The sequence below is a fragment of the Rhinoderma darwinii genome, chromosome 4 (assembly GCF_050947455.1).
Source record: "Rhinoderma darwinii isolate aRhiDar2 chromosome 4, aRhiDar2.hap1, whole genome shotgun sequence".
In the NCBI taxonomy this organism is placed as follows: Eukaryota; Metazoa; Chordata; class Amphibia; order Anura; family Rhinodermatidae; genus Rhinoderma; species Rhinoderma darwinii.
The window spans coordinates 216,296,956-216,312,309 of NC_134690.1; the positions used below are offsets into that span (position 1 = coordinate 216,296,956).

At 40.3% G+C, this 15,354-nt stretch overlaps 1 protein-coding gene across 1 annotated transcript in view; it reads right to left on the reverse strand.

The window, feature by feature from the left end:
- Positions 1 to 1,130: 1,130 nt before the first annotated feature.
- Positions 1,131 to 15,354, reverse strand: part of GPR63 (G protein-coupled receptor 63) — a 37,672-nt gene continuing 23,448 nt past the window's right edge. Inside the window, exon 2 of the mRNA XM_075862184.1 lies at positions 1,131 to 3,320. Within this exon, the coding sequence (XP_075718299.1) occupies positions 1,929 to 3,188 (1,260 nt within the window). The 5' untranslated portion in view covers positions 3,189 to 3,320 and the 3' untranslated portion in view covers positions 1,131 to 1,928. The remainder of the gene's footprint in view (positions 3,321 to 15,354) is intronic.

Below are 15,354 nucleotides of genomic sequence, written 5' to 3' on the forward strand. Positions count from 1 at the left end.
AACGACCGCTTGTCCCCATCCATAGCTCCGTGTGACAGGAGCAAACGAGCACCGATCAAAGATGTCTCGTTCATCGGCGCTCGCTGCACCGGCCGACTGATGCAAAAGGCCCTTTTCTGTGCACATGTAGTCCTTTATGTTTCTAATATAGACTGCAATAAAATTTGGTCCCCCAAGTGCTGATCTCAGGGGCTGTGGTTGTAGTGTAGGTAGTGACTGTTTACATATGAAAGCCCACACAGTCTATATGGAGATAACCGAAGTATTGATGACCCACTATCACTGTTCTTGAAAAAAAGGAAGCGACAAGGAACCAACAGTTAGCAACCTTGCATCTTTCACCTCCCAATCTTAGTGGCAATCTCTTTACACAGGCAGATTCCTGTCCATAAGGAGCACTGATCGACGATATAATAAGTTGATTACTTTACTGTATGGGGTTGAACGATTGTTGATACGACAGTTTGGTTCCGATCAGTTTGCATTACTGTCGGCAGCACATCCTCTGTTTAAAGTGGGAGATGTGCTGCCGAGAACGATTATTTTATAGCTTGCATCAATGTGATCAGGTGTTGAACGAGCAATTGCTTGTTGGTCAGCTAAACGCTGCCCTTTTTATACAGGCCAATAATCGGGAACTAGCGTTTGTAAGAACACTCATTCAGTCAATTGTTGGCCCGTGGCCTTTAGAATATAGCGGTGGAGTTCTCTCTGGCAACTAAATGCAAGGTTTCTGGTAGGAGCTCAATTCAACTTTCGTCTAGTGCAATATAACTTACCTTTGTAGAGGATTGCAAACTGACCTATTTTACAGAGTAGCTTAGATACTTGTAGGTAAAGATCGCCAGGTTAAAACTCAATAGGACTGTAGTTTTCACACACTGGCCACTCCTTATACAACAAAATTGCAACTAAAATTCGCTACACACAGAAATTTGGATTAGATTAGAACTTAACAATAAGCCTCTAGGTATAAGTGGCAGGATCAATTCAAGCTTTAGCAATGATATGTTCAGTTCAGTACAGTGCAGTACCAACGATAGCTTGTCAACTGCTGTAGTAATAATTTTACAATATATCCAATTTGAGTGGATCAGTATTAGACATTCGAATTACTTGGGAGTCACATACACTGTTTATACATCTGTATTCTCTTGCATTTAAATCCACAGTAGGAGCTCCACTTATGAACTGCACCATAGATTATATAAAGGAAAACATTGTATCCTGTCAAAAACAACAAATATTGACCAATTTATAATTTCGGCATTCGGTTAGCTATATGTTTTTCAATTTTACAGTATTGAAACCCTGATTATTATGTTTACCATTATAACTGACGACCTACCTAGTGTGTTCAGGCACTTTACATTAAAAGTAAATATATTCTGTTACAAAAAATATTTACGGCCTTAATATTTTCACTTCTAAACACCATAGGGACAGAGGGGTGAGTTAAATTCTAATAAAGTGCACAAACGTCAATCTGCAAGGGGAACATGGAAAGATTAAGTCTGTCCCTTATACAGCAGTCATTAAAGGAAATGGGTGAAAGATATTCAAATACACTACTGATATTGGGGAAACGTATGTTCCAACAACTAAAGATATCCTGCAAAATTCAGCTACAGAACATTTTTTGGCTCAAATCTAATAGCAAAAGCAGCAACATTTGTTTCAGAAAAAATTACACATCCACTGATTGTAGCAGCATACAAGGTGCCCGCAATAACACCAACTGCAGGCCTGGTAAGCATTAACCTGACAGAGTACTTCTCAAATATGGATTTACCATAAATCCTAGAGGTAACATGTTTTTTCATGTACATTGCTTCCTGGCAGAGAACAGAATGCATCACTTTTTGCACAGGGGAAATAGTTGAAAACACATAACAAAATATTTATGGCAGTCACTCTAAGAAATAATTTCACACTACAGATCTGTGTTCCCCGCACACATATATGGCGCTAGGCCGGATTCGTCTTCTTGTGTGTCCAGGTAACTGGGGTAAAAATTTGAAGTACTTGGGCATTAGATCTAAACAAGCATCCCGGAATTTCTTAATCCTCCAGTAGTAGATTATTGGGTTTAGTGCAGACTTGAGGTAGCATAGCCAAAGAAGCCACGTGCTTATCTCAAAAAAGTTGCTCTTGTTGTAGAAGTCACTGTTGAATGTGGCAACAAGGCTATAAGTAGCGAATGGTGCCCAGCAAACTATAAAGACAATGAATAAAATCAATATGGTAGTGAAGGCACGAGTTTTAAAGCTGATGTCTATATTCATTTGGAAAGGCCTTTGAAGGCTCATGAGACCTAGCTTGCTTGCCTGGCTAAGACATATGCTGTCCGGATGGCTATGTATACGGACTGCATTGTGCCGCACAGTGTTCAATATGCCCATAAAAGCATAAAGCATCACCATAAAAGGAATAAAAAAGAAAATCAGAACCACAAGTATCACATATGCTTTATAACCAGCATTTGTAGTGTAGCCAAACACGCACTGTGGAGCTCTAGAGGGTACTTGCAGGTGTGGGTTCCCAACAGCAAGAGGAAAAGCCACACAAAAAGAAGTTGCCCATGAAATCACAATGAGAATCTTAGCCCGGTAGGGATTTAGTTTGTCTTGTTTCTGTACAATAATTAGAAACCGGTCTATGCTTATTATAAGCAGGATGGCAACTCCTTCTATTACAACCAGCCAAAAAAACATGGCAGATACTCTACAGAACACTTCTCCAAAAATCCACTCCGTTATAATGATTGTTATCAAAGCAAAGGGCATGTTGAGAATGGAAAGCAGTAAGTCAGCAAATGCCAGGCTTGCTAGAAGAATGTTAATAGCAGATCGCATGGCAGCTTTTTGGTAGACCATGAGACAAACTACAAAGTTTCCAAGAAATGATAGTAAAAGAATAATAATCATCACGGCAGAGAGTATTATCTGAAGGGGTAAATTCAAGGTCTCATAAAGATCTTTAGTTGCCTGTGTGGTAGAAGAAGTGGTGTTCAGCGGTAAGGTACCAGTTGTGGTCATGGCAACTGGAATGTATTTTGGTGGGAGATCCAAGTTGCCACGAAATAAAGGCTGAGGCGTTGTTAAGTTTGTATAGCCATTTACATATATGATGTGTGTACTATAAGATGTCACGAGATGAGCAGGTGTAAGCATTGCAGAGAAAACCATAATTGTTCAGTCCAGTTGAATCAATGTACATTAGCAATTCTGGAGAATTGTCGCCTTCCATGAGTCTTATTCCACAGGTAATGGTGGAGGAAATGTATATCCATGGCCAATTCCTAGGGTATCTTCTGCACACTGGAAATCAAACAGAAAAGCACATATTTTAATGATACAATATATGCAAGGGCCCTCACAGTAGGCATATAATGTGTATGTTGGCTGTCATTTAGAGTACATGTTAACATGCTAATGCAAATTAAATATTTAAGTGTAAGATTTGTTATAAACAATACAATATAAACATTATTTGTGATTTCATATAGAGAACAATATGAAATGTTAAATACTTTTGTGCCAAAAAAGACAAAAGTATAATAGGTATATAGAAAACAAAAAACACAATTTTCACATTCGGCTGCCAAATGAATAAAACAGACATCATAAATGCAAATGTATTGGATTACCTACCTACAGGCATATGTGCTACGTCTTTCTATAGGTAATCTTGGAAATAAATTAAGTGATAACCCTTACTAGATGGATGTCCCAATAAATAGTCACAAGGACATTGGTCTGCGCACAGATTCGTTGTTAGAATGGCAACAGGAAAAACTGTATAGATCCTCACAAAATATGCCTTGCTATTCCCTATGACAGGTTTTCACCTCCGATCACCAGTTACAAGCTTCTATGACAGTGATCATAGTAATTATACAGTGATCCAAGGCTCCAGTATGAATGTTGAAAAATGGTGGTTACAGCAATAGAGTGCAATATGTGTAAATTCAGGACATCAAACATGATGTTTTTCTATGTTCTTGATCTTCAATCCCTTTTATTTATGCTCTACAAAAATATAAATCAGGCTTGGACAAAGCCCAGGAGTACAGTAACCAATGCGTTTTAAAAAAGCATCAACGTGTAACCTCACTTATTGGATGTTTCTCCACTAAGGTTTATAAAACCCCTAATTGGTGGGTCACTAAAAAGTCAAATTGACTACTAGAATGATCGAATTGGCTACTAAAGTCCATAGTATTTTGTTCATACCTAATAAACAAAAATTATTTGTTTTATACTTATTATTTTACAGTAGATTTTATATTTTCTGTACTGTCTGTACTTAAAGAGGACTTGTCACTAGGTCTTATAAGCGGAACTGGTTAACTGACCTGAATAGTGTGATCTCCCTTATTCCAGCACTGTTTTTTTTTTTTCTTGGACCACCCTCCCCGAGACATGGCCCACTGTTGTGTTGGCTCCTTATATGATCATTTGCTATAGTTAGCCAAATGGGGTGGAGCTAGCTTCCCTGCTTCTGATGCTGACCAATCAGCGCGAGGCAGCTCAAGTGTAGTTCACGCCCTGTTGGCTAACTACAGCAGATTAGAATATAGAGAGCCAACACAATAGGGAGCCATATGTCTGGAACAGGGGAAGCCTAAAAAACCATGCTGAAATTAGAAAGACAGCACTTTTCAGGTCAGTAAATTAGTTCAACTTATATGATCTAGTGAAAGGTCCACTTTAAGAAGGATCTGTCAAATTTATGCTGCCCTGTGATTTATTAGGTTAGGCGCCGTAGTTTAGGAGAACTTACATTTAATAGTTGCAGCACGGTGGGCACGATACATGGCTTGAATTCAAAGATATTTATATATTCATGCTTCCCCGTCCCCCCTTTACAAAGAAATAATATGAAAATATTCCTATTCCTTTAGTCTAGAGGTGTATGAGCAGAAATCCTATCTGTAGAGTCTATACTTCTACTACTTTTATTAAGATAATGCACACATTAAATCTAAAGGACATATATAAAAGGCAAGTTCAATTTATGTAGTTTAGGCTTCATTCACATCTGCGTCACGGCTCCGTTCTGACGTTCCGTTGGAGCTTTCCGTCGGGATGGAACCCTGACTGACACAAACGGAAACCATAGGTTTCTGTTTCCATCGTAGTCGACTACGCTATTGATTCCGTCAAAACAACGGAACCCTTGCACAATGGAGACAAACGGCAAACTGAGACATTGGCACCGGATCAGTCACCATTGAAATCAATGGTGATGGAAACGGAAACCTATGATTTTCGTTTGTGTCAGTCAGGGCTCCGTTCCGACGGAAAGCTCAGACGGAACTTCGGAACGGAGCCCTGACACAGATGTGAACGAAGCCTTCCTTGTTAAAGTACAGATGCTATACAAATCTGCAATGATATTAGTGACTACCCTATCCAACCTATATGAGCAAGTAAATTGCACTCAACCTAATAACGATTACATCTGGATTATCTAGAAGGGGTTAAGCTTCAAAAGAGCTCTTCGAAATGATAGAGACCCCTCAGCTGGGGCCTCATTTGTGGCCCAACCATCTCCATGGCAACCATATAATCCATCTGGCAGGAGTATCCTAAATTCCAGTCATTTCTATCTGTAATAGATGCCCATCAGAAAAAATATAGCAAAAGATTAAGGGAAAAAGCATTTGTACATTTTTTTGAAGTCAAAAGCTGTAGAAAACATTCTGCCGATGAATGAAATCCCCACAGATAATTGAACACTAAGGGCAAGAGAGATAAACAGAGCACAAAGCCAGAAGTGAACACTGCAATATGGCCAATTAATCAAGATAACTCCAGGCAGCATCAGCATAGCATTACCCCAGCATAATAAAACAGTCCAAAACAAAATGCGTGTACGGATAAAGGATAAACACAGCTATAGCAGGACGCACAATGTTAACAGTAATATGAAAACTTTTATGGTTTTGCTAAGGATAGCAGTTGGTCTCCTTTGACCAGTTTCGTCTCACAGGAAGGTAAGCGTGGGTCTAATTTGTTGACAACTAAGGATTTCCTCTAGCGTACAAGTCCCAAGGCATATACGCATTACTATTCCCTCCTTACAGTTCAGTATTGGTATGTTTGGGCTAATGGTCTGATAAACGCCATATACCGTGAAGTGCAGTTACACAAGAACGTTTATAATACTCCAATTTGGGAAAGCCTTCAAATGCCTTTATGTGCCATGTCTAATGCAGATATTAACTTGACTTCTGGTTAAATTCTGACTCCGTAAATACGATAAACCAGGGGCGTATTGCTTATCGCCACCTTTTAACACCATGTTATTTTCAGGTCCACTATTATATGCAGATGAATTTATTAATAAACCCCTTGCATAGACACAAAGTTAAATAATACAACTTTGGCTGCCCTCAGCCACCACTAGAAGGAGTGCATACTTATGTTAATATTTAATTTAATGTATTAACCCTGTGCCGCTGTAGCCATTTTTCAGTTTTTTTTTTTTTTCTTCTTTAATTTCAAAAGTCATAACTTTTTTATTTTGCCATCGATATAGCGGTTTGAGGGCTTGTTTTTTGCAGGACAAGTTCTAGTTTTTAAAATTTATTATACCTTATAAAGTACTGGGAAACTAAAAAAAAAAAATTCCATGTGGGCAGAAATGGGGAAAAACAGCAATTACTCCATTGTTTTTTTTGGGGGGTTTCATTTTACGGCATTCACTGTGTGGTAAAAATGACTAGTTAACTTTAATCTGTGGGTCAATTCGATTACGGCATTACTAATTTCTATATTTTTTTTTTTCATGCCTTACTACTTTGACAAAAAAAAATTAAATTAAAAAAATGTAAAAATGTAAAACAATGTGTCTAGGAGCCAGAACTTTTTTATTTTTCAGTCACTTAAACAGTGTGAGGGCTTGTTTTTTTCAAGGCGACATGTCGTTTTTATTGGTACCATTTTGTGGGAGGAACAGTGAACAAAAAACAGCAATTCTGACGTTGTAAATTTTTTATGGTATATTGTAATCAATCAGATCCCCCCTTTTTATAATGGCTTAGATGTCGCAGTCTCTATTGACGGCAGCATCTAAGTGGAAAACGGCTGGGATCTAACTTTTCTCCGGTTCTGGCCATTGCAGTCAGGTGTTGGCTGTACACCAGTTGAGTATGGAGCAAGCTGGGCCCGTAATGCCGCTCTATACTTCCCCTTTCCGGCTATGGCGTATCTGTAGGTCAAATGTCGGCAAGGGGTCAACAGTATGCTGTAAATGTCAAAGCTCCCCTTACAGCAGATCTGACGTCCTACTATGCTGCCCTGTATAATAGTATGGCAAGAGAGCCAACTTACTATTAGCCCATAGGGAACACAACAATATTATGATGTTTGGCTAAGGCCCCATGCACACGACAGCAAAAAAACTCAGTTTTTGCGGACCGCAATTGCGGTCCGCAAAAACGGAGCCATTCACTTTCATTGAACACTGACACCTTTCCGTAGCACTACGGAAGGGTGTCAGTGCCGTGGAAATGTTCCGGGAATTATGGAACATGTCCGTTCTTTCGCATTTTGCGGGCCGTGCTCCCATACTTTGTATGCGGCTGTCAGTCAGCGGCCTCCCGTGCCCGCATTATCTTAACAATAATTGATGGCATTCTTATCAGTATTTCTTAAAAAAAATTATTAAATCTTAAATAAAAAACTGTATAACAATAAGACATAAAAAGGATGTGCAAAGTTCGTATATACCACATACGTCTACAGTACATCAAGAGTTTGTGCTCTCAAAAATGCTGAACTAGAGGCCATGCAATATTTGTCATTCATACACAAATTTGATAAAAATATATACTGTACACCCCAATCAGCTACTATGCTACCAAAATATAATGTTTTTGAGAATGTACAGGCGCATGTAAAAAATACAATGTAACAATTTATATACACAATCAGCTTCACACAACTTTGTATAAAACAACAATTATTAGCAGAAACTGTATGAAATCTGAAATTTGGGACTAAAACGCTTACTCAAGCAGACTCCTTATGCAATGAAAATGTAGCGAAAAAAAACCCAAAAACCTGTCAGATGTGAGCAGTTCATACATACCACACATGTCTATGTTCACTGTTGTGTGTGATAAAGAAACGCCAAAACTGCAGTAATGCACAAACAGATTTTTTGATTGCATATTAAATTGGGGATTATAAATGTACATACTTTGTCATCACCTATAAGAAGACTAATTCGAATACATAATCAAAAATCCCTAAACCTAATCTAATGCATATGTAATATTGTTTTTTTTTTTTTTTAACTAGTCGGATACAATTGTTTATGGTGACAGTGGGGGAAAACATCATTTCTGACGGACAGAAATTTGTTCCATTAATCAGAAAAGTATTAGATATTCTTCTCTAGTGATAATAGTTATCAATATGATTGTACCATGTTAGGAGTATCACTAGAGAAGTGGTCAGAGGATTTTGCGCTAAAGATCAGGTATGGAAGGGATAAGGACAGTATACACACCCTGCTTTGTTGCGGGTTTAAGCACCCTATTGAATTCAATGGATAGACCCGCAACAGAAGAGATGCGTGTCCACAGCATTAATTGACATGCTGTGGTTGAAGAAACCGCACGTCAATTTATACATTTATAAATGGACGTGCAGTTTTTACGGCAGCATTTTTCCGCAGTGTGGGGACGAGATTTCTTGGAATCCCACCCACACTGCTGCTACTGTAATATGCTACAGATTTTCCGCAATTAATCCGTTACGGAAAATCCGCAGTGTTTATGCTGGGTGTGTTCGTACCCTAAAGGGGCTGTGACACCATTAAATATAAAAAATTTTGTTAGATCAGGAAAAAAAAAACGCTCCTATGTCAAGATATTGCTGTTACATAATTGTTATTGCACCCACTGGTATCTTTTGATTGCCTTCTCAGAACAGCTACCATTAAAGGGGTTGTCCACTACCGGACAACTGATTACCTATCCACCGAATAAGTCATCAGTACATGATCTGCGGGGTCCGACACCCGGACCACGCATCGATCAGCCACTCCGGCTGCCTCCGGACGTCCATGCCGGAAGCAGTTGGGCTCTGGTCATGGAATAGTGGCAGAGCTGCCATACTGCAGCTCTGCTCCTATTCAAGTGAATAGGAGTAGAGCTGCACTTCGGCAGCACGGCCGCTATGCAATGTATGGAGCCAACTGCTTTCAGCCCCGCACATTGCATACTGTGCAATGACATCCGATTCCCGCAGGCAGCTGGAGAAACTGATCGGTGTGGGGTTCGGGTGTCGGACCCGCACCGATGATATACTGATGACCTTTTCGGAGGATAAGTCATCAGTTGTCCAGTAGCGGACAACCCCTTTAACAAGTATCGTGTGTAACAATATTTAGACACACAAGCATTTATTTTTAATATTTTTGACGATTCCAGTTCAAAAATGTTTATGATTTGTATGAGCTAACAGAAAACGTAATATTTAAATCGTGGGACAACGGTTTGAAGGTTTTGGAAACAGTGCTTCTGTTACCTTCATAGCAATGAAGCAGAAGATCACACCAATTACCCAGTTCAGAAGAGAAGTATGGTGAGCCATGTGTTGATTTACAATGACTTTAATTTCTACTCTTAAATAAGCAATTATTCACATGAATGCATTGGCTTAATGCATACCATAGAGCCCCTCATTGTCTTACACAGTCATTGTGAATAGAAATTACAATAAAACAGCTCATTCCAAGCTGCTTTATTGAAGTAACATTTCTCGAAAAAGAAAGAGCTGAATTTGCATTAGTTAGTGGCGAAGGACATCAGTTATGTCAACACTACCCTATATTACACAGCCCGATATGAGCTGTGAAAACAAGCGCCGATCAACACGACAGCTCGTTGATCGGCGCTTGTTTTCACGGCTCATATCGGGCTGTGTAATATCGGGTAGTGTTGACATAACGGACGTCCTTCATCGCTAACTAATGCAAATTCTAATTTCACAAGGAGCAATGATTGCGCATGTATGGGGACGAGCACTCGTTATTACGATCGTTCGTCCCCATACATTTTCATCAGGTAGGCAGCACATCTCCCTGGATTCAGAGGGTGCTGTGCTGCAGACGATTATTTTTAATGCTGCATAAAAAAAAACAGATCAGCCAATGAACGGGAATCTGCTCGGTCATCGGCTGATCGTTGCCTCGTTTACACAGGGCAATGTATAAGAACGAGTGTTCATATGAACGCTCGTTTGCCCGATCATTGGCCCGTGTAGTAGGGCATTTATTCTTTAACATGGTAAAAAAAAAGCTATGGACACCAAGCGCAGATAGAGACATGCCAAGTGCTTATACAATTATTTTACATAATTTACTTACAAAATATATACCACCATGTGCAGTTCTCATATTCATGCCTGTACAGCTACTATAAACAGCCAAATAAATATTCTAAATGTAGCTTTTGCCCATTATTTTCACAATGGAAAATATGGTAAAAGTATTACATTGAAGGCCCTGTTCACATTGAGTTTTTTGCAGGCATAAAAAATTCTGCCACAGAATTCCTTCTGCCACAGAATTTTGAGGCAGATATTGAACTGCCTGTGCTTCTCCCCCCCTCCCCATTTTCGTAAAAATTTTTTGCCCGCGGTCATTGAAGCTAATGCAAGTACCGCGGGCAAAAAACTACACGAAAAAAAACGCTCAGAAACAAGCATTGCGGGAAAGGACATGCCGCTTTTTTTCCCCAGCGAACAGCCAAAAACCACCCAAGAAAAACGCCTCTACCTCCCATTGATTCAGATGTGGTTTTTGTCAAAATCAGCGCCAAAAAACTGTGTGAACTAACCATTATACTGCTCCCCTGCTACCCTCTCCCACACCTCCTAACGCTTCCAGTTCCAATAGCAGCCATCTTCTACTGCAAAGTACTGAAGTACTAGCGGAAAATAAGAATGCAGGATATTTGGATATGCTCAGTAACATTAGCCTCCCCATAATACCCCCCCCCCACCACCACCACTGATCTATATCTCTCTTCTTGAAGTAAACATACTAGCAGTGCTGGAGTATGACTAGCCGCTTCTCTAATCAAGTCAACGTCTGTAAAAGAGGCAGGAGTAGGTCCACTGCAAATAGGACACATGGCAGCTGTGCTGAGAAATAAGGGGGGGGGAATGATGTTTATGATATGTGCCGTGTGTGTTTTAAGGTGCTAGTGGCATTTTAGCCATATTTATTGCTGACACACACACACACACACACACACACACACACACAATAGTAGTATAAGTGTGTGATGTTTAGATTTCAAAAACACACATTAAGCCCCATCTATTGTTTCTTTTGATTAATATAACTTACATTTTATATATGATAATGCCTTTATTTTATTTTTAAATAAACTTTTGCCAGTTTGATTTCTACGTATAAACCCGGACCGACCCCTTTCCCTACTTCCTAGGTAATCCTGTGATCATCGTGGGTGTCTTCAGCATCCCTATTGACACATGAAATTCATCTGCCTCCAAACTCCTATCACTAAGGCTGTGTTCACATCAGCGTTGCTTTCCGTTGAGGGATTCCGTCTGGGTATCCCCTCAACGGAAACCTTACCTTTCATTTGCATCACCATTGATCTCAATGGTGACGGAAACCTTGCTAACGGTTTCCGTTTGTCACCGTCGTGAAAGGGTTCCGTTATTTTGACGGAATCAATAGCACAGTCGACTGCGCTATATGATTCCGTCAAAACAACAGAAACCATTCACAATGCACACACACACACACACACACAGACACACACACGCGATGAGTCAATAAGCAGCCCTGGCACACCAATCTGACAAAAAAGAATGAAGCAAGCTTCCTGGGTTGCAGATCGATGTCAGAAGAAAAACCAATCCAAGCAAAACTTCACACTTTTTCAAATCCACACTCACTTCTACTAAACAGAACTACTTCTCTACTGTCATATCTTCTTTGTCCCAGAACCCCAAACAATTATTTAACACGTTAAACTCCCTACTCCATCCCCTGGTGCCCCCTCCCATATATCTGATCTCAACTGAGGACACTTATTTTAAACACAAGATTGACTATAGGTTGAAGCTTTCTCTAATGTTATCAAAGCAACCCCTCTCCATAAGAGCTCAATGATGTTACCCAATAACGTGCTTCTGAACCATTACTGATGGAAAGCTTTCTACCATACTCTCGAAATCCCATCTCACTGCCTGTGTACTTGACCCATTTCCATCCCTAACCTTACTGTTATGTTTATCCCAGTCCTAACCTACCTCTTCAACCTATCACTATCCACCGGTATTTTCCCTTCTTCTTTTAAACATGCAACCATCATACCCATCTGTAAGAAGCCATCCCTTGACCGGTCATCTTTGTCTAACTATCACCCCATCTCACTACTCCAGTTTGATCCAAAACTCCTTGAACAGGTCTACCTTGAACTTTCCTCCCACCTTTCATCCAACTCTCTTTTCAACCATCTACAATCTGGCTTCCGACCCCACCACTCTACTGAAACGGTCCTATCTAAAGGGACTAATGATCTTTTAACCCCTTAGTGACCAGCCTATTTTAGGCCATAATGACCAAGCTATTTTATTTATTTTTTTCATTTTTCTAGTCGCATTCAAAGAGTTATAACTTTTTTATTTTTCCGTCGACACAGCTGTATGAGGACTTGTTTTTGCAGGATTAGCTGTACTTTTTAATGGCACCATTTTGGAGTACATATAATTTTTTAATTAACTCTTACTAACTTTTTTTTTGGGGGGGGGGGGGAATAGAAAAAAACTGAAATTCCGCCATTGTTCTATGCGTTAAAGATTCATGCCGTTCACTGTGCAGCGTAAATAACACGTTACCTTTATTCTATGGCTCGTACGATTACGACGATACCACATACGTAGAGGTTTTTTATGTTTTACGGCTTTTGCACAATAAAAACACTTTTGAACTAAAATTATTTGAGCCATCATTTTTTTCAATGGCAATTTAGTCATATGAGGGCTTGTTTTTTGTGGGACAAGACGTAGTTTTGATCGGTACGGTTTTGGGATACATGGGACTTATTGATTAACTTTTATTATGACTTATTTGGGGGCATTGAAAAACAATAGCAATTTCGCCATTGTTTTTTTTTGCGTTTTTTGTTTTACGGTGTTCACCATGCAGTTTAAATTACATATTAACTTTATCGTTTGGGTCATTATGGTCGCGGCGATACCATATATGTCTACTTTTATTTATTTTTTACACTTTTACTAAATAAAACCACTTTTTATGGAAAAAAAACAATGGATTTTTTTACTGTCATTTTTATTAATAATTTTTATTTCACATTACTTACTTATTTTTTTAGTCCCACTAGGGGACTTTACTATGCGATCTTTAGATGGCTGCTATAATGCTTTAGTATACTTCGTATACCAGAGCATTATTGCCGGTCAGTGTAAATCTGACAATCTATTAGGACATGCCTCTGGCACGTCTTAATAGGCATATGCCCAGGGCAGACCTGGGGGTATTTATCAGGCCCCGGCTGCCGTGGCACCCCATCAGAGGCCCACGATTGCATTTGCGGGCCACCGATGGGTGACAGAGGGAGCTCCCTCCCTCCCTCTGTAAACAAGTTAAATTCCGCGGTCGCTATTGACCGCGGCATTTAACAGGTTAAACGGCCACGATCGAAGTAAACTTCAATCGCTACCGTTGGGGCAGGAGCCCGCCTCCAGACTGCACGGGACACCTGTGCAGGACTTAGACTGGGCCGCCGTGAAAAGGCGACGGCCTAGCCTAAGGCCCCTTAGTGACCGCCATGAAAAGGCGTATTTGTGGTCACTAAGGAGTTAAACTGCCAGAGCTACACAATCTCCTCATACCTAACTAATTGGACATTTAGTGTCTCTCACTCACACACAACCTACCTGTCTCGACTTCTCTGTTGGTGTCCCTCAAGGCTCTGACCATGGTTTTCATCACCACATCTATGCTGCCAACACACAAATTTACCGCTCTGGCCCAGATGTCACCTCTCTGCTTTCCAGAATTTTTGGGTGTCTAACAGCTATATCCTACTTCACCTCCCGTTTTCTTAAAACTAAACATGGAGAACACAGACTTCATCATTCCCCCCCCACCTCACTCAACCCCCTTACCAGAACTTTCAATCATAGCTAATGACTCCACGCTTTCCCCAGTCTCACAAGTCTGCTGCCTTGTGATAATTTTTCAAACCACACATCCAAAGCCCTTACCACCTCCACCTCCAAAAAAAATTTCAAACCCACTCTTTTCTGAACCTCGAATTAACTAAAATGCTAGCACATGCCCTCATCATCTCTGACCTAGACTATTGCAAAATCCTTCTCTGTGGCTTCCCCCACTCTTGCACCCCATACAATCCACCCTTAACTTTGCTGCCAGGTTAATCTACCTCTCCGCTTGTCTCACCTCTGCCTCTCCCCCCTGCCAATCCCTTCACTGGCTACCCATTTCCCAGCGAATTCAGTTCAAGATATTAACAATGACATATAAGTATGTCCACAACCTGTTCCATTCATACATCTTAGCCTAATCTCCCGATACCTCCCCACACGCAATTTCCAGTTCCCACGAGACCTTCTACTTTATTCTCCTCTACTCACATCATTGTCTCCAAGATTTCTCCAGTGCATCTCCCACACTCTGGAACTCTACTCCAACACAACAGACTTTCTCTCTCACCAACCAAACTTTCAAAAACAACCTGAAAACCCACCTTCTGAGAAAATCTTATAACCTACAATAACCCTGCTGCCACTACTCTAGCAGATGAACAGCTTCTACCCTAACCTTCTGTCTCCTCTCCCCTTTCCTTGTAGATTGTAGGCCCTCGCAGGAGGGTCCTCTCTTATTTTGTACCAGTCTGTCATTCATAAAATGGACATTAACTTTTCAAACGACAATGAAAATCTAATAGTATACCTGATATATATCAACTTTATAATTTCTTACTGTTATAATTTAGTTTAATCCATGAAAATTGTGTGAAGTTACTGCAACTAGGTGACTCCCTTCCCGTAAACTCCTGTGTCCCCCTGTCGTCAAGCAAAATTTGTATCTAGTTACAGAGCAGAGGAGACGGACTGCAGGAAGTGGGGGTGGGTCTCTTCACATGCTTGTCCATAGAAGTCTATGGAGAGGGGAGGAAGCAGGAGGAGGGAACAGAGTGAGGGACACAGACAGAGCCATTAAAAGTCTATAGAAAAAGACGGGGGTTTAGGAGGAGAGCAGGGAAAGAGGATAAATACAGACGCTGCCCATAAAAGTCTATGAAGAGGG